At 42.3% G+C, this 19,402-nt stretch overlaps 1 protein-coding gene across 12 annotated transcripts in view; it reads left to right on the forward strand.

The window, feature by feature from the left end:
• The window catches only part of SEC31A (SEC31 homolog A, COPII coat complex component), a 62,038-nt gene that overhangs the window by 21,267 nt on the left and 21,369 nt on the right, over positions 1–19,402 (forward strand). For 11 of the 12 annotated variants that reach the window (XM_040418069.1, XM_040418070.1, XM_040418058.1 and 8 more), the window contains exons 4-17: positions 1,134–1,332; positions 1,477–1,572; positions 2,761–2,901; positions 2,993–3,135; positions 3,341–3,440; positions 5,238–5,399; positions 5,572–5,724; positions 7,571–7,804; positions 9,442–9,516; positions 10,740–10,778; positions 14,232–14,309; positions 14,649–14,724; positions 17,602–17,780; positions 18,584–18,710. In XM_040418069.1, the coding sequence (XP_040274003.1) occupies positions 1,134–1,332; positions 1,477–1,572; positions 2,761–2,901; positions 2,993–3,135; positions 3,341–3,440; positions 5,238–5,399; positions 5,572–5,724; positions 7,571–7,804; positions 9,442–9,516; positions 10,740–10,778; positions 14,232–14,309; positions 14,649–14,724; positions 17,602–17,780; positions 18,584–18,710 (1,802 nt within the window). The remainder of the gene's footprint in view (positions 1–1,133; positions 1,333–1,476; positions 1,573–2,760; positions 2,902–2,992; positions 3,136–3,340; positions 3,441–5,237; positions 5,400–5,571; positions 5,725–7,570; positions 7,805–9,441; positions 9,517–10,739; positions 10,779–14,231; positions 14,310–14,648; positions 14,725–17,601; positions 17,781–18,583; positions 18,711–19,402) is intronic. The other variant, XM_040418062.1, reaches the window with a different exon arrangement.

Consider the following 19,402-nt stretch of genomic DNA (forward strand, 5'->3'; position numbering starts at 1 on the left):
GCCTGCAAAAAGATAGACCATGTCTGCAAAAGGCGAACCACCGACCCATTGAGGTCAACGGGTCCGCACGAAAAATGCTTACGACTGCATTTGTATTTTGTGACCGCAAAATGTATACAGTTGTGCGCATGGGTCCTTAAAGGAGTTGTCCGGGCTTTTAATATTGACCTATCCTCAGGATAGGTCACCAATATCAGATCGGTGTGGGTCTGATACCTGGCACCCCCGCCGATCAGCTGTATGAAGGGAAGGCGCGCTCTGTGCGCACGTGCCGTCTCCCGTCTCTATTCCTGCTCTACTGCTGCTTTGCCATAGACTGCAGCGGTGAGCCGGAAAAAAGACAGGAGACTGCAGTGGTGAGCCGGAAAAGAGACAGGAGATCTGAAATTGATGACTTAGGCTACGCAAATGGCGGATCCGCAAAAAAAAAAAACAGCTGACATCCATATGCCATCCGTTTTTTAGGTTTTTTTTGCGGATCCATTGTAACAATGCCTAAAACAGACAAAAATAGGACGTTCTATTTTTTTTTTTGCGAGGCTACGGAACGGACAGCATACGGTGTTCTGTCCGCATTTTTTGCGGACCCTTTGAAATGAATGGGTCCGCATCCTATCCGCAAAAAAAAAAAAAACGGAACGGACACGGAAACAAACAACGTTCGTGTTCATGTAGCCTTATCCTGAGGATAGGCCATAAATATTAAAAGCCCGGACAACCCCTTTAATAAAGTTCCCCTTTGTCTTGGAGAAAGCTGTGGACATGCATCCTCTTCCTGCTTCCGACACTGGAATGTGTCTACTTGGTTTCATGCATATCTTAAATAAGTGCTTGACCAAGGCTTACAGGGGATGTCCAGCTTTTTGGACTTAGCGGTCCCCATCTTGTCACTGCTGAGTCACATGCCACTTTTACAACCAGGGGTGAGCAAAATCACCCAACGGGATGGTAACCGACCTCTGATTTTCAATCTAGCGATTAGGTTTTAATACTAAGTTGTATAACAAATGACCAGTGAAAATGAACCCGCTAATAATATGTGTATCCGTTATTTCCTGAAATTACTATTTCTTTGGTCACCTGAGGGTTTAGCTTTGCATTTTTATATATTGTGTGTGCTTCTTACTTGTCAGGTACCATAAACTTATTTGGGGGCCGCATACAATAAACTCGGAAAGCAGCATTTCGGGTGTTCTCATTGCCGGAGGCGAGAATGGAAATGTCATTCTTTATGATCCGGCCAAGATTCTGGCAGGTGACAGTAATGTGGTGATCGCCCAGCAGGATAAACATACTGGACCAGTTAGAGCTTTGGATGTCAACCCATTCCAGGTACTTTTCTCGTTCTGCTCCGATATCACCCATTACCTTGTGAATGGTCCTTTTTTAACACCTATAAATGAGTAGTTCTTTTGGCCTGTATGTGCTTTACTTTATCTGTCAGGTTGTCATTTGTGCTTTTCTGCTTCTTTATAGACCAACCTTTTTGCATCTGGTGCCAATGAATCTGAGATTTACATTTGGGATTGTAATCATTTAGCCGTCCCCATGACGCCTGGAGCTAAATCGCAGGTAAGATACAGTGGTTTTCCCTATGCTTGGTTATATGTGCTGCTTGTTTGTTAAATGGAGCACCAAAGGGGCCTATTTGACTGACCAGTGCTGAAGCCAAGTGTCTGGAAGGATTACTATGCCAGTCGTTCCTCACCGATTGATCATCAGCGGCACATCCCTGATTACTGCCCAATATGGTGTCTTTCATTCTGATAAAAGATGCAAATCCTGCAACTAATTTATCAACTGATTGGTGGCACCATTATACAGGCCAGTTATCAGGAACAATTGTTACTACGGACGAATTTCCTGATAATTGGCCCGAAATTTGCTCAGTGTACCACGGCCCCAACTTGTCCTTGGTGCTGGTCAGTCTGCAGATTCTCTGTATGCACCTGAAATATAGAGTCTGGAGACTGCAGCTTTATTAAAGGGTTTGTCTCATCTGGACAGTGGATTATGCCATAAATGTCTCGATGGGAATACCCCGTTAAGGGACAGAACTTAACGTGACCATACACCTTGGATAGCTGTTGACAGACAAGCTTATTCTGCCAACAGCTATTCCTCCCAACCCCTTGAGCCTCGTTCACATCTCTGGTAGGACATCCAGCAGTGATCCGGCCGCATTCCGGCATACATACCCAGTTTCGACTTGACAAAAAATGTTGCATGCAATGTTTTTTTTTTCTCCTGGCATTTTCACCGACTCAGCCTTACCCTCTCATACACATGTACTCTTAGCTTTGCGTGTGATCTCAATAAGGAAGACGAAATAAGCCATTGCCAAACATTTAGTTTACGTGCCCAGTCCTTCTTTCCCCCATACATGATTGGCCAGTCTTCCCAGAATCAGTGGGTTCGGCTGACATACATTTAATGTCTATGACCACCTTTACTGTGCCTGGCCTTCTGTAGCATATTGTGCAATTATGGGGGAGGGGGCCAAATGGCCTGAACTTCATATACGGTATATCGAGCACAGTGAATGGAAAACGCATTGATCAGGAAGACTGAAGGATTTTGTACGTTAAAATCGTAATGGGAAGAGCAGCATTTCCTTTGATCACAATCATTTTGTGAAATCCCTTTTTTTTTATTTTGTATTTTTAAACTGAAACCTATAACAAAACCTCCCTTTTATAATAGATATTTCTTATGTAATATTGGGATTATCACTGCATGATTAACCCTTAAACATTTCAGCCTCTGGAGGACATCAGCTGCATTGCATGGAACAGACAGGTTCAACACATTCTGGCTTCTGCTAGCCCCAGTGGTCGAGCCACAGTATGGGACCTTCGGAAAAATGAACCCATTCTTAAAGTCAGCGACCACAGCAACAGGGTATAGTAAATCCATAACTCTGCGCTGCATCTCTTTAACCATGTGTGTACCATGAAGGCTGAAAGGTCATTGTATCCCAACCTTTGTGCAGATGCATTGCTCTGGGATGGCTTGGCATCCTGATGTCGCGACACAAATGGTCTTGTCTTCCGAGGACGATCGCTTACCTGTAATACAAATGTGGGACCTTCGATTTGCCTCTTCACCATTACGAGTGATGGAAAATCATGCAAGGTATGTAAAGAACACCTTTCTCTAGTCTCTCGCAGCGATGAGGGAACCCTTTTTAGAAGTTTGAAGGTGTTGCAAAGCATCTTGATTCTTAATTTTGGAACTATGAAAAATGATCTTGTCGTGTGATAATTTTGCTAGTGCCTGTGTTCCTTTTCTATGGGTGTATCCCAATCTACCCTCATCTATATGCTTTTATTAACATCAGGGGCATCTTGGCTATTGCTTGGAGTTCGGCAGACCCAGAACTGTTACTGAGCTGTGGGAAAGACTCAAAAATACTCTGCTCCAATCCAAACACTGGAGAGGTAAGTGACCGTAGAAATGGTAGAAATTGGAAACATATTAAGGAAGCTAACTGTATTTTGTGTGTCTCTACTTTTTCTGTCACTAGTATTTTCAGTATTAAACTGGCTGACATTAGCGATGTGCTAATGTCAGCTGCACCTACCTCTGCTATTCTAGTGATTATCTGTGCCCCCCTTACTGTAGAATTCTTACTTTTAGGAGCGGGGGGGGGGGGGGGGGGGCGTTGCTCCTGCACCTAGAGGCTCCCGTCTCCCACCTCAAGTCATGCCTTCCAAGTGTTGATTGACAGGGCCAGGCATCGATCGCATCCTTCTGCGTGTCCTGGGGAAATCTCGCGCTGTTCAGTATTCTGCGCAGGCATGGTGAGGAAGCTGGCAGCCTGCGAGCGTCCTTCCCTCGTCGTGCCTGCGCAAAATACCTAACGGCGCGGGATTTCCCCAGGGCACAGGGCAGGCAGAAGGATGCGAACGATGCCTGGCCCTGTCAATCAACACTTGGAAGGCATGACTTGAGGTGGGAGACGGGGACCTCTAGGTGCAGGAGCAAACCCCCCCCCCCCCCCCCCCTAGAGGGTCATTTACATATTATAATAGTAAGAATTCTACAGTAAGGGGGGCACAGATAATCACTAGAATAGCAGAGGTAGGTGCAGCTGACATTAGCACATCGCTAATGTCAGCCAGTTTAATACTGAAAATACTAGTGACAGAAACCCTTTAATGATACAGGCACTTCACTATGGACTGTAATGGTACGTTCAAATATGGTGAATACACCCTGAATTTGCCATCACAGCTTTTCGTGCTGCAAATCCCCAGCGTTGTACAGTATCAGCAAAGTGGGTGAGATTTTAAGCCTAAACTCTGAATAAATAATCCTTGACATAAATTGGTCTGTGGTGCATAGTTAAAATCTGCAGCACATCAATTTATATCCAAAACAGACCCCCAGGGTGCAGAAAATCTGCACAATTTATCATGTTTTTGGTGCCTTTTTTATGCACTGTTTATGGGGTTTTTGGTGCAGATGTGGATTTCATGCAGATTTTTACGCAGATCTCGGATATCCCCTACTCTGTTCCACATTAGGTGGGTATCAATGCTCTAATTTCTATTACCCACATTCCAGATCGTTGGGACCTTCACCAATCACGAGAAGACAGGTCACAGTCTGAACAGAGCTGCGGTCACACATGTGCGCTGTCACGCTATTTAAAGTCTAGATAGCTGAGCACTGTACTAGTTGGTGAGAAGTGTTGATCTTGGGGGACAGCCCATTGAACTTAAAGGTGTTATCCAGAAAAAAAATATTTATGACTTATCCTCAGGATAGGTCATCAGTATCATATCTGCAGGGGTGCAACACCCAGGACCCCTGCCGATCAGCTGTTAGAAGAGGCCTTAAGCGCCGTAGCATCTTCCTAAGCCAGTGACATCACTGTGCATCGGTCACATGGTCTAGTTGTAACTCTGCCCCATTCAAGTCAATGCGGCTGAGCTGCACTACCAAGCACTGCCACTATATGATGTACGGCGCTGTCCTTGGAAAGCTGCCGGGAGCCTGCATCGCTCTCTGAAACAGCTGATCGGTAGGGGTGTCCGGACTTGGACCCCTGCTGATGTGATAACGATGACCTATCCTGAGGATCAGTCACTATCATCTTTTCCAGGATAACTTCTTTCATAAATAAGATGACAAATTCCGATTCTTGGGCCAGCAATGAATTCTCTTATTCGTAATGTGTAGGTAATGTCCTGCTTTGGAATAACCACCAGTTTTTTTCTTGACGTTATTAGGTTTTATATGAACTGCCTACAAATACACAGTGGTGCTTTGATATCCAGTGGTGTCCGCGGAATCCCGCTGTGCTTTCTGCAGCATCTTTTGATGGACGTATTAGTGTTTATTCCATTATGGGTGGTGGCAATGACAATCTTAATCAGAAGCAGGTGGATAAGGTACATTGCGAGCAGTTCAGCTGTTTATATGGCATGGTGCAGATATTATATGATTTTAGAATGGTGTAATCTACATTAAAAGTTTATATAACTCACATTTTGGATTTGTCCTAATTGTCCCGTTTGTACCTGTGAATGTAATGCATGTGGCTATGGGTTATTTCCTTGGCAGCTTTCTTCATCTTTTGGGAACTTGGACCCATTCGGCACCGGACAACCTCTTCCTCCACTACAGCTCCCTCAGCAGACCACACAGCAGAGCAATGTTCAGCCCCTGAAAAAACCACCAAAGTGGTTGCGACGACCAGTCGGAGCCTCATTTTCTGTAAGTGTTCACTGGCTGCAATAAATGCACTTTAAGGCCCTTTTCACACGGGCGTTGCGGATTGGGGCCGGATGCGTTCAGGGAAAATGGTGCGATTTTGACACTAAAACAAGTCAGTTTTGACTGTGATTGCGTTCCATTTTTGCGTTTTTTTTCCGCGCGGGTGCAAAACATTGTAATGCATTTTGCACGCGTGTGAGAAAAATCGGCATGTTTGGTACCCAGACCCGAACCCGGACTTCGTCACAGAAGTTCGGGTTTCAGTTAGGTGTTGTGTAGATTGTATTATTTTCCCTTATAACATGGTTAAAAGGGAAAATAATAGCATTCTTAATATAGAATGCATAGTACAATAGGGCTGGAGGGGTTAAAAATAAATAAATAATTTAACTCCCCTTAATCCACTTGTTCGCGCAGCCTGGCTTCTCTTCTGTCTTCTTCTTTGAGGAATAGGACCTTTTGATGACGTCACTGCGCTCATCACATGGTCCATCACATGATCTTTTTTTCCTGGTGTTTTTTTGCACCCAGTGTGTCTAAGGCTACTTTCACATTAGCGTTTTTCTTTTCCGGCATAGAGTTCCGTCACAGGGGCTCTATACCGGAAAAGAACTGATCAGGCATATTCCCATGCATTCGTTCAGGATGCATCAGGATGTCTTCAGTTCAGTCATTTTGACTGATCAGGCAAAAGAGAAAACCGTAGCATGCTACGGTTTTATCTCCGGTGAAAAAAACTCAGGTGAAAAAAAGACTTGCCTGAATGCCGGATCCGGCATTTTTTCCCATAGGAATGTATTAGTGCCGGATCCACAGACCTTTAAAAATCCGCAGACCTTTAAAAATGAGAAAAAAATAAATACCGTATCCGCTTTGCCTGATGACACTGGAAAAACAGATCCGGTATTGCAATGCATTTTTCTGACTGATCCTGATCAGTCTGAAAAATGCCTGATCAGTCAGAAAAAATGACATGCGTTTGCATACAGTTTGCCTGATCAGGCAGTCAGGTCAGGCAACGGAACTGCCTGCCGGAATCAAACAACGCAAGTGTGAAAGTACCCTTACCAGTAGCATTTTCTTCATGGCGATTCTCCCCTATAGAGAAGCCCTTGTCAAAACGCCTCAAAAATGCGAAGAGCTTCAGCAAGCTGCGTTTTTGGAAAGAAGCAAGAAAGAGAAACCCCACATAATGTACCAAAACACAAGGAGCAAATAAAAAAACTATCATTCCCTGCATTTCTCATTTCCTATAGACCTTCAGCTAACATCTGGCGAGGCCATTTTTACAACAGAAAAACTGAAGTACAGAAAGACGCCAGAAAAAAAAAAATTATGAAGGCCCCCTTATGATTAGAAATACTGTATGAGATTCTCCCTTTTAGTAGAGGGCATCACAAAACACATTTTCTATGCTTGATTTGAAATTGTGAGCAATTTTCCGCTCTTTGGAAATGCATTGAGGATATTTAATTGAGTAATATCTGAACAATTCAGCACTCATGTCGAAATACCTATGGGCAGATGCTGATGTCTGTTCAGCATAGGTTTGCAAGGTTTTTGAGAATAATTTTACAACTTGTGATTTATGTATTTTTCCTTTTCGTGTGATAATTAGTAGACCTGTCAGAGCATTTATTCTGTCGGGGTCCATGGTGGCTACAGCAAAGTGACCTGGAGAGAAATATTAACGGCACCACAGCAGCTATGGGAGCTCCATCAAGTGGAATCACCAGGGTTATTAACTTCTGGTGTGGAGGTTCAACTCATGGACCTAACACTTGTCTCTCAAGTAGGTGGCTTTAGTGTATATATAACCATTTTTATGTTTTGTGGTTCTTTGCAGTTTGGTGGGAAGCTGGTTACATTTGGGAATGAGAAGACTCAACCAGCCCAACAGCATCCACAGGCTGAACGTTTCCATGTGTATGTCAGTCAAGTGGTCACCGAGGAGGAGTTCCTTAACCGCTCTAACAAGCTTCAAGATGTAGTCAGCACTGGTGCTTTCCTTGAGTACTGCCAGAAAAAAATTGATGATGCAAAGAATGACTTTGAGAAAAATGTCTGGTCATTCCTAAAGGTGTGTGTATTTCATTTCCATTTGCTCTGTTGTTGATTTTGTGGTCTCCATGCTGAAATAGTGACTGGCAGTGGCACAGAAACTGGTCAATTAATTCTTTCAGATGCAGCGTTCAACAGCGATCACGGTATCTGTAAGGTTAGGCAGGGGGTTGCGGCTGCCTCTGCCTTCCGATCAGAGCCCCCACAGTGAAATTATGAGGCTCTGATCGGTTACCATGACAGCTTGGGTCATGCTGGAGGTTCCCGGGCCTGTCATGGTAAGCTGTGTTCTTAAAGGGAACCTGTCACCAGGATTTTGTGTGTAGAGCTGAGGACATGGGTTGCTAGATGACCGCTAGCACATCCGCAATACCCAGTCCCCATAGCTCTGTGTGCTTTTATTGTGTAAAAAAAAAAACAATTTGATACATATGCAAATTACCTGAGATGAGTCCTGTACATGAGATGAGTCAGAGACAGGACTCATCTCAGGTTAATTTGCATATGTATCAAATTGGTTTTTTTTTACACAATAAAAGCACACAGAGCTATGGGGACTGGGAATTGCGGATGTGCTAGCGGTGATCTAGCAACCCATGTCCTCAGCTCTATACACAAAATCCTGGTTCCCTTTAAAAATATATAAACAATAAACCTATCAGGTCTGAACTATTAAAATATTTAAAAAATCCTACCCAGTGGAAAAAAAAAAACTATAAAAATACGCAATTCGCCATTTTATAATAACCTTTCCCCCCCCCCCCCCCCCCCCCCCCAAAAAAAAAGTTGAATAACAGTGATCAAAAAGTTGTATGTAACCTAAAAATAGTACAAATAAAAATGAAAGTTTGTCCCGCAAAAATAAAATAAAAAAAACCCTCATACAGCTCTGTGGACCAAAATATAAAAAAGTTATGGCTGTCAGGAAATGCTGATGCAAAGAAAATGTTTATTTTTTTCAAAGGTTTTTATTTTAAAAAAAAAGTAATAATTGAAAGTAAAAACTATACAGGTTTGGTATCGACGTAATCGTATTGAGCTGCAACATACGGACATTGTCATTTTTTTTTCAATTTTACCCCACAAATAATTTTTTTCAGTTTTCCAATACAAAACATGGTAAATGAAATGGTGCCCTCATTTGAGTTTGGGGAGGAAAAATCAAAACTGCAAAAATGAAAATAGGCTCAGTCTTTAAGGGATTAAGGAGATTTTTCCATTCTCAGTATTTCTCCCCTGTCTACAGGATAGCTGGTCCATGTATCATTGCTGGTGGTCTCCAAGTCCCATATGTGAATGGAGAAGTGGTGTGCATGCTTGAGCAGAGCACCATTCCCTCTATCAGACTGCCAGGAGAGCCGAGTGCTGTACTCCGCACTCATATAGATGAAATCTGAGACAGAACATGCAATATTCCTCAGCATACCCTTGGTTCCACACAGAGTTTTTCCTTCTACATATGGATAGGGTTTGTCAAACCCATCCCCATTTGTTGTACTGTAAATTGCTGTAGACTTTCTCAACATGCAAATTGCGTGTGCGCGCAGTGGAGAACTTTTGTTTCGAGCCCCTGGACATCTTTGAGAACTATGATGAATTCAGCAGCAGTTGACTAAGACTAAGTATTCTTCTAACTTGAACTTCCTTTATTCTTAGGTAAATTTTGAAGATGATTCTCGGGGCAAGTATCTAGAGCTTCTAGGATTCAGAAAGGAAGATCTTGGAGCAAAGGTAATTATCGGTCTTCATGTCTGACAGATTGGTTGTGGATGAGGGACGCTTTTCCCCTGTGACCTGTATTCTCCACATGTCATATGCCTTTTTTATCCTATGCTGGTAACCTGCTTGCAGCATTAAAGTGTAACTGTCATATATTTTTTATTTGCTAGTTTATTAGAGCTAGGCATGTATACCTGAGTTAGTCTGTCAATGATTGTCAAGAGATCTGTAATTACCTTATAATAACAGCTTTCATTAAGGTCCCCTGTCCCTTTCCACTGCTCCCTTTAAAAGGCTTGTCTGTCTTCCCTTTAGTATAAACAGAAGACAGAGGGGCGGTCCTTCATACTGCATGCCTCCATTAGGCTTCAGAGTGAAGAGGCGTGTCTCTCAGTAATCCCATCTTATTGGCTGGCAGGGAGCTGCTGGCTACAGTAAGTGTGTATGGGAAGTGAGGGAAAGCAGTTTTGGCCTCAGAACTGGCAGAGGAGCCATCTTGTGAAGATCCTCATATTGTAGGGGTTAAAGAGATTCTGCATTTTTTTTTTAAACTAATGATCTATCCCCTGGATAGATCATCAGCATCTGATCGGCGGGGGTCCGACACCCGTGACCCCCGCTGATCAGCTGTTTGAGAAGGCAGCTGGCGCTGGCAGTAGTGCCGCGGCCTTCTCACTGTTTACCGCAGGCCCAGTGATGTCACGACTAGTATCAAGGGCCTAGGCGGGGTTGAGCTCCATTCAAGTGAACAGAGCTTCCGCCCAGGCCATTGATACTAGTCATGACATCACTGGGCCTGCGGTAAACAGCGAGAAGGCCGCGGAGCTACTGCCAGTCAGTCGGACCCCTGAAGATCAGATGCTGATGATCTATCCAGAGGATATAGTGTCATACAGTGGTCAAAATTTTTTATTTTTTATGAAAACATGGCGGTTACACTTTAAGTCAATCTTTACAGCGGCCTCTTTCTTGGGATAAAGGATTAATTTAAATTTCTGCCATGTCGCAACTTCCTCATACTTGTCTTGAATCTCATTTTTTATGTAACCTGGATCGCATGGCCCTGGCATTTTCTTTTGTGGCACTTGCTTACTGTTGTCTGTACTGGTGAGGAAAGAATTGCTATTGCACATCACAAGGTGGCTTTTATGCGCAGGCCCCAGGTGAACCAGTACTTGTAAGCAGAAGTGAAGTTGGAATACATACAACAATGTACCTTTTTATTTTTGCTCTAGATTGCATCCGTTTTGACCCATGTGGATGGAACAGATCCGGTAAGTGAAAATACAATTTGTGTTTGTATGCATACAATGATTATTTTATTTTTTATTTTTTCTGAAATGTTTTCTCTAAGGAGCTTCAGCATTGATTCATCACGGTTTGATTATTATTTTTATTTAAACCTCAACTACATCTGGTAGCAAGTGAATAAATAAAACTAGTACTAGCAAAAACTTTTGAAGATAGTCTGCTCTTACCTTATACCCTTTAATAAAAGGGAAATGACAGCTGAGTTTGATAGGGAAATTTATTAAGGCCTCATGCACACGACCGTTGTGAGTCTTGCGGTCCGCAAATCGCGGATCCGGATAACATCCGTGTGCGTTCCGCAATTTGCGGAACGGCACGGACAGCGTTTAATATAACTGCCTATTGTTGTCCACAAAGCGCGGACAAGAATAGGACAGGTTATATTTTTTTTGCGGACCACGGAACGGAGCAACGGATGCGAACAGCACACTAAGTGCTGTCCGCATCTTTTGCGGCCTCATTGCAGTGAATGGGTCCGCATCCGAGCCGCCAAAAACTGCGGCTCGGATGCGGACCAAAACAACGGCCGTGTGCATGAGGCCTATGACTTGTGTTTTTATACATGGGTCTTGATCTGTGTTGAGGTGGCGTGAGATGCACCACACTTATGAACTGAAATCTATGTTCTGGTGTTGATTTCAGATATAGTTTACTCTGCTTTTTTCCACCCTGACCTGCCCAAGTTCAAACCAGAGTGCAAAACCCCCCCAAAAATTAATTTAGGTGTTTTTTTTATTTTATTTATTTATTGCACAAGCAGGGCTTGTACCAAAAGGTGTGGCTTCCTGTAGGGGCTTGATCCATTTTTATCCTTATGTGTAATTTGAACTCTAGATATGTAACACTATGTATACGTATAATGTAAGAGGAAGGTAAGAGAAACATCATAGAATGTGACTAGGGTGGGTTTCCTCTACTTGTAGATCTGCAGGGGGGCTGCGGCCTGGCTTCGTTTTACTGTTCAGGATGCTCAACTTGATGGCATATAGAGCCTTCTTTCAGTTGTTCAATTTTTCCCCAAAAAAGTATAATTTCATTCTAATATTAAAATCGCTTGCATATCTCATGATTACATTCACACATGGAAAGTTTATTTAGATTCCAACAACTTTTATTTTTTTCCCGTCAATCAGTGTATATGTCGTCTGGCTGGGAGAGTGGATGGCTGTAGTGATTGTGTGTCAAGTGAAGATGTCGTACTCTTGCTAGTCTCTGCATACTGTCATTTCCTTTGCTTTGTTTCATTTCTATAAATGAGAATTTAAATGTGTTATTAACCACTGCAAACTTTAGTTCAAGGTGGGAATATTTTTTCTTTTTATAGAATTTTGTTGTTCTGCATATCAAAGAGTTTTCTGGCTATATGGAAATAAAGTTTAATGGCTATGGACACCTTCAGGCCAATTTTTATTTGGTCTTCATTAAAGGGGATCTGCACTTTGTTTAAACTGATGATCTATCCTCTGGATAGATCATCAGCATCTGATCGGCGGGGGTCCGACACCCGGGACCCCCGCCGATCAGCTGTTTGAGAAGGCAGCGGCGCTCCAGCAGCGCCGCGGCCTTCTCACTGTTTACCGCCGGCCCAGTGACATCATGACTAGTATCAACTAGCGTGGGCGGGGCTAAGCTTTGTTCATTTGAATGGTCCACATTCGTGATGCGGAATGCCCACGGAACGGTCCGCAATACGGCAACGGGAAGCACACGTTCGTGTGCAGGGGGCCTTAAGCACTCTTATCACCCTTAAGAACTCTGAGGCTACTTTCACACTCACGTTTTGGCTTTCCGTTTGTGAGATCCGTTCAGGGCTCTCACAAGCGGTCCAAAACGGATCAGTTTTGCCCTAATGCATTCTGAATGGTTAAGGATCCGCTCAGAATGCATCAGTTTGCCTATGTCTCCATTCCGCTCTGGAGGCGGACACCAAAACGCTGCCTGCAGTGTTTTGCTGTCTGCTTGGCGAAACTGAGCCAAACGGATCCGTTCTGACACACACTGTAAGTCAATGGGGACGGATCCGTTAGTAAGTCTGGCACAATAGAAAACGGATCCGTCTCCCTTTGACTTTCAATGGAGTTTATGACGGATCCGTCTTGGCTATGTTACAGATAATACAACCGGATCCGTTCATGACGGATGCATGCGGTTGTATAATTGTAACGGATGCGTTCTTGCAGATCCATGACGGATCCGTCCCAAAACGCGAGTGTGAAAGTAGCCTCAGTTGACCATAGCTAAACTCTTATCAAACCTTTAAATGAGTCAGGAGATCAGAAATGAGGCTTCACATGAACCATCAGCTAACGTGACTGAGAAGTGATACTCTGCAAACAGACTCATCTTTAACCTTTGTATATCTAAAAAATGGCTGAAAATCTTTAATAAAGACCAATTGAAAAAATATATATTTTAGCCCAAAATTAGTAAAATGCAAGGTGTCCATAGCCTTTAAAGGCAACTTTCTAATGTTTTCTTATTTCAGTTTCTCACCACTTTTAAAATCCCTGCTAGCTGTCAGTAGGAACATTTCTGTTGACATCCAGAGGTAGGAAATCTGTACAGACCTATAACTTAGCATTGTTGTCGCAAGTCTAGACAGAAACTCTGCAGCTTATCTGCTAGGTGTGAACAGACCTGAAGAGCTCTGTGAACTGTCTGGATTTTTAAAGAGGACCTTTCACCGGTTCTTAAACTACAATTAGGAATGAGCGAATCCACTTGGATGACCCCTCCAAAGTCGATTCACATTAAACTTTGTTAGAATACTGTACGGAGCGAGTATTAGAATGTATTGGCTCAGATGAGCCGAAGTTAATACTTCGCAAAGTCTCGCGAGACTTTGGGTAATAACTTCAGAAATTAATTTCTACTGTAAAAAAACTTTTACCGAACTCTGTTTCGGTTCCAAGTGGTACCAAGAAGAAGACTACCCCTGAGAAACGCAGCTGTCGCTTCCTCCCTGTACCAATGCTATTGATTAGCATACAGGGTGCCAAAAGAGACGGGGGCACAGCGCCACAATGGAGCAGCGGATCTGAAAAAGAAGTGTTAGGACATCTCCTAAACATGCTCTACAGTGCCTCTTTAATTATTTGTTTTAGTGTATCAGGGTATATTAATCCAACTAAAATTCAGACAGTTTAGTTCATAGAGAATTGCAGTGGTGGAACACTCTTGCCATGCGGTCTGCATAGGTTTTCAGCTTTTGGATAGAAAGCAGAATGTTTGCATTCCCTGACTGCAAACGGGGAGCTTCACAATGGCTGGAACGTTGCCTGTTTTTAATGATCATATGACCCACCATGAATTTTGGTTTCTCCATGATGATTTCTGTCTTACCTGCGTGATTATTTTTTTCTCTGTCTTTAATGCTTCCATACTTTGTTTTGCATTTATTACTATATTGACATAAGACTGTCACAGAAACTGACCATGCTGTAGAGAATGAGGAGGAGGAAAGTGACCCGACAGAGGAGCTGATCTTGGGGGAGGTACTTTTTACCTTCTTTACTGCTACTGTGCTCTCCCCTGTGGCCTCCATGCTGTTCATCGCTGTATTGTCACACATGCCCTGCTTGCAAGACGCTCATTAACAATCACGTTATGATATACCTATTAAGATGTCTTTCCAGGATAGTGTCTTGTGGAAATAGTTTCTACTAATAATTTGAAACCTAATTTCTGTAACTGCTTTGCTCTCTAGTTGCTGAGAACATCATCCACGAGTGTGCTGCTATACCTTCCATGTCAACCCACCTTCCATATCAACCTGGTGTTTCATACGGGCACTGATTATTTATTTATTTTTTTATTTTTTTCCTGTTTCTTAGAAAGTGAACCTACAGAATGAAGAAGGGGGTGACACTGTCCCGTCAGGTGAAACGTTTAATATATCAGTGAGCGGAGGTAAATTCATTACTAGTGCTGTGCATGACTTGCCTTCACCCAACTTCTCATTAAACTGTTCTTCATAGTCAAGTCCAGTGTTCTAAAAGCATTTTGGAGGATTCTTTGGGATTTGTGTCCTTTATTGGTGTCCAATTTTTATTCTCAAAGTCACAGCAGAATATTGCACATTCCTAATATACCATATGCATTTCAAACTAAGTGTTCTTGTTCACAGCTTACTTAAGTGTGTCATTTGTAACCAAGCTATGCACAAGAACACTTGGGGGAACATTTATTAAGACCAGCGTTTTAGATACCAGTCTTAATAAAGCCCCATAGCTGGCGGTTGATTCGCCGAAGTTATGAAGAGGCACAGGCCTTTCCATAACTTCGGCGCATCCAGCGCAAGTTCTAAATGTAAGACAGCTTCCGAGCCGTCTTACATATAAACCTTTTTCTACGCTGGTTGTCCCCTTCCCGTGCCACACGCACACAATTTTAGACCTGGAGTGAGCGGGGAAAAGTCACAGATAGTGACGCAACTAACTATTGCGCCGCCATCTGCACCTGAAATACCCCTAATTTAGGCGTATTTCAGATTAGTAGATGACCCCATTGGTTTGAAATATACAGGTGTACTGTACACACATGTATTGGACTATGCACATGCAGTTTGTAATGGACAGAGATATGTAGTCATTTACAATTAACCACAAGTGCTGGATCCTCAAATTGTTTTGTTTGGCTTGTCAGGTATATAAAGCAAGTGCCTTATATCAAAGAAAGAATCAAAGGGAAAAAATTTTCCTTGAGACTTTTGATCCAAGGGGGACATATAAACCCCTTTTAAAAAAAAAAATTTTCATTCGATCCAAAACATAATTATTTTGTGCAATTAGTAAAAATACGGTACCAGTGTCTATGCAAAAATATAAATGATTTATTATACAGTAATTTATATACAATGAATATATGACCAATAATATGCAAAGACAAGACAATGAAATGTTACCCAAAATACGCCACTAGATGGTGCTGACACACCACAAATTTACCAACGCTCTCTAATAAACCAATGCGAAATATGCCAATTCTGCTTAAATATGAAAGCTTTTATCATCGACTGATTATATACAGAAATTCAATAAATAAAATGACTGATATGAACCCTTGCTCTGCCAAACTATGAACAAATCTCGGGTGTTTGGTAGTATTGCAATAAACTTATAAATTATCGGCTTGGTATCAGACTAGGGAATATGAAGAGTTTCCTCTGAAAATCAATATAAATTTTTATTCAGCAATATGCATCGTTGCTGAATAGTGATAATATTGATGTAGCAACTAATCTTATCCATCCACAAAAAGCGGGGATTGGCTAAGAATCAAACCAACAAATTTTTATGAATACTACATATAACAAAAACATACATTACCCAGAGGCCAAGGGAAGTCAACTCTCCAGAATTTTCTGATAATCAGGATCTTTCTCAGGGCCCTCTTTCTTTGTTTCTTCCCTCTTTTCCCTTTGGTGGTGGTCCCTTTAGTGGGTAATTATCCACAACCTTATCAGACTAATACGCCCTCCTAGATTAGAGTTTTCCAATCCTGTCGGATGGGCGTGTACCCATGATAATGGATCATGATGTTACTGCATTACCCAGAATACATTTCTGTTACTGGTGTAATGATACCTACTTACAGCTAGGGGGCACTGTTGTATAAGCCATTAGCATCATTCTAGAAATGGTTAACTTATACATGCCTGATATCATCCTGCGTTCTAAACATTTGACCTCGGTACTTTAAATCAGCGATAGGAATATTCTCCTAGCGAGAAATTTATACAAGACACTGGATACATCAAGGTCCTTCAGAATATATAACAATTTAGATAAAGAAATATATATATGCCCTGCTGATTGTCTTATGCTAAGGACTAACTAAGGCTCTTAAATGAATACATAGATATTATATTTCTGCTTCATTAATATGCATAATTTAAAATTGATATATATCAGATGTGTCCAGAAACTCATCCTATCTTAGCCATAAACATGAAATGAGATAAGAAACACTCCCTTCCAGATTGGTACACATCTGCAAGGAAGAACCTTTATACTCAGTAACCTTCCTTTGAACTCACTTCGGCCTACATAAAAAAAGCTAAATCCATATATAATAGTGAACTTGATCCACCATGGCTTCTCATAGGCCAGGAATACCCATTATAACTAGAATACGCATATATAAATGTTTACACTTATGAAAAGGCACAACAGGATGCATTTAAAAGGGTGAAGTCCGCTGTGAAATCTTTACCATAACTTGACATGATGTGGGTGTAAAATTTGTACGATGTGTCAGTTTCCATGCTGATTTATTTTTTACTAGCAGCATATGGATGCGAGTACTTAAAATCCCATTCACTTTGCTAGCTACTGTGGGATTTCTGCCCACAAATCCGGATTGCAAAAGTGTGAACACACTCTTAAAATGACAAAATGAAGCTGTAACCGAATCTCTGGGCAAAGCCAAAAAATTCAGATGTTGTATTTATACAGATTACTGGTGCAAACTGAGCAAAGAACTGCCTTCTATGCAGATGTTCTTGGTATAATATATTGATCTGAGCAGGCAGAAAGAATTGTGGATCATTGTGACACAGGAGCTTCTTTCAAAAACATCTGGCTTGACTGTTTCATTCCATACATCTTTGTACACTCCCTAGTCATTGCATTCCATTTTACAGCCAGTGCTGTATGAGAATATTCGTCTGAATTGAAAGTTTTATGATGTATTGTCAGGTTGATGTTTTCTAAGCTGTATAGTTAAAAGCTATAACATATTGCATCACTTCTTGTCCTTACTGGTATATCTACTTTGTGTTTCTAGATGTTGATGGACTTATCACCCAAGCTTTGCTGACTGGTAACTTTGAAAGTGCAGTTGACCTTTGTTTGCATGATAATCGTATGGCTGATGCAATCATTTTGGCCATTGCTGGAGGACCTGACTTATTGTCCAGAACGCAAACAAAATACTTTGCAAAATCACAAAGCAAAATAACAAGGGTACGAGCTTTTCTTTTCTGAATCTATATTTCTGTGAATTACGTACAATACATGTTGGGAACGAGAGAAAAGTCCAACAGGTGGTCTCCACAAGAGAAACAGTACCCCCTCCTACCCACCAATGCATCTTACCTAGCCAACCAGTACCCTGCTAGGGTCAAGAATCTGAGACCGCTGTGTCCAGATGGGTATCTTCCTTATGAGAAGGATTCTGGTTTTGCTTATATACAAAATCATGTTGCAAAGTTTGTTAAAGGGTTGTGTTTCTATAACCCCTACACAGGGATTACCACACTACCTGTCCTCCCCTATACAGAAGGGGAAGACCAGCGGGTCATCAAACCCACTGCTCGTCCCCAGCCTCCAGATGGAAAGAGCAACGGAAATCCACCATTTCCCGCCAGCCCTGGGTTACCTCAGGATGTACACCACATGCTTGCCAGTGTAACTACCCTCCCCAAGGGGCATTACACTGAGGGAATTGGGGGTTACAGACTTGTGGCGGACAGGGAAATATCTGCAGCAGCTCCACCTCTACCCTCTGGTCCTGTCTTTGAAAACCCTCCCCTTTTGGAGGGGAATGTCCCCCCCCTTTGGGCCACCCCTCGCCAATTGACGACTACTGGACTTCCTATCTTTAAACTCCATATATATTAGTAATAAATGAAGTGGTACAAATAAGAACCATGATCCGATCTTAGCCGCCATTCATATGTCAGTATTTTCCTGACTGTATACTGTCTTTCTGTTTCTGTCAGTGCATGTGATTTTATACTGATTGTGTGCAATGTGTTTTGCTTTAGCTGATTACGGCTGTTGTTACCAAGAACTGGACGGATATTGTGGAGTCGTGCGATCTAAAGAATTGGAGAGAGGCGCTAGCTGCCGTGCTGACCTATGCAAGACCTGAAGAATTTGCTTCTCTGTGTGGTATGAATATAGGGGTTTTGTTTGTTTTTTGTGTTGTCCATTGCAAAGCAGTCAGATATTTTTTATCTTGTGTAGTGCAAAGCAGAATATTTTATATAATGTTATATCCAGTATCTATAAATTCTTATTGGTAGCACCAGAAGGTTTGTACAGTGTAAACTAATTATAGCTCATTAAATTTATTATATATGTAGAAGTGTCAGTTTATAGTATACTAAAATGGTACCTTAACCTTTACTCGAAGCACGGAAGGCACAGCGGCGCTTCTTAGAGGGCTTTGCACCTTTAGCTTGAGTCAGCTTTGCACTGCTTTCGCAGCATGTGGAGTATGGATCCATAGACAGTATATAGGATCTGTTCTCCACATGTTGCAAAAGCAGAGCTGATACAAGCTGTAGGTGCAGAGCGCTCTGAGAAGCACTGCTGCGGCACCTTTCATGCTTTGAGTATATGTTAGGTACTCTTTAACTGTGTGGGCTTCTTCTCCTGGGCGGTCACTAGGTGGTGCCAGAATTCTACCACTGTAATGGCGCATGCACTCTTTACAGGGGGTCTAGTCATGACTAGGGAAAGCACTCCCAGAGCTCCCTACTGACCACCCATGGTAGTGACATGCTCTGCATCGGAAGACTAGTCATGACTGGGGAAAGGATTCCCAGAGCTCCCTACTTGACCGCCCATGGTAGTGACAT

This window comes from Bufo bufo, chromosome 2 (genome assembly GCF_905171765.1).
Source record: "Bufo bufo chromosome 2, aBufBuf1.1, whole genome shotgun sequence".
Taxonomy (NCBI): Eukaryota; Metazoa; Chordata; class Amphibia; order Anura; family Bufonidae; genus Bufo; species Bufo bufo.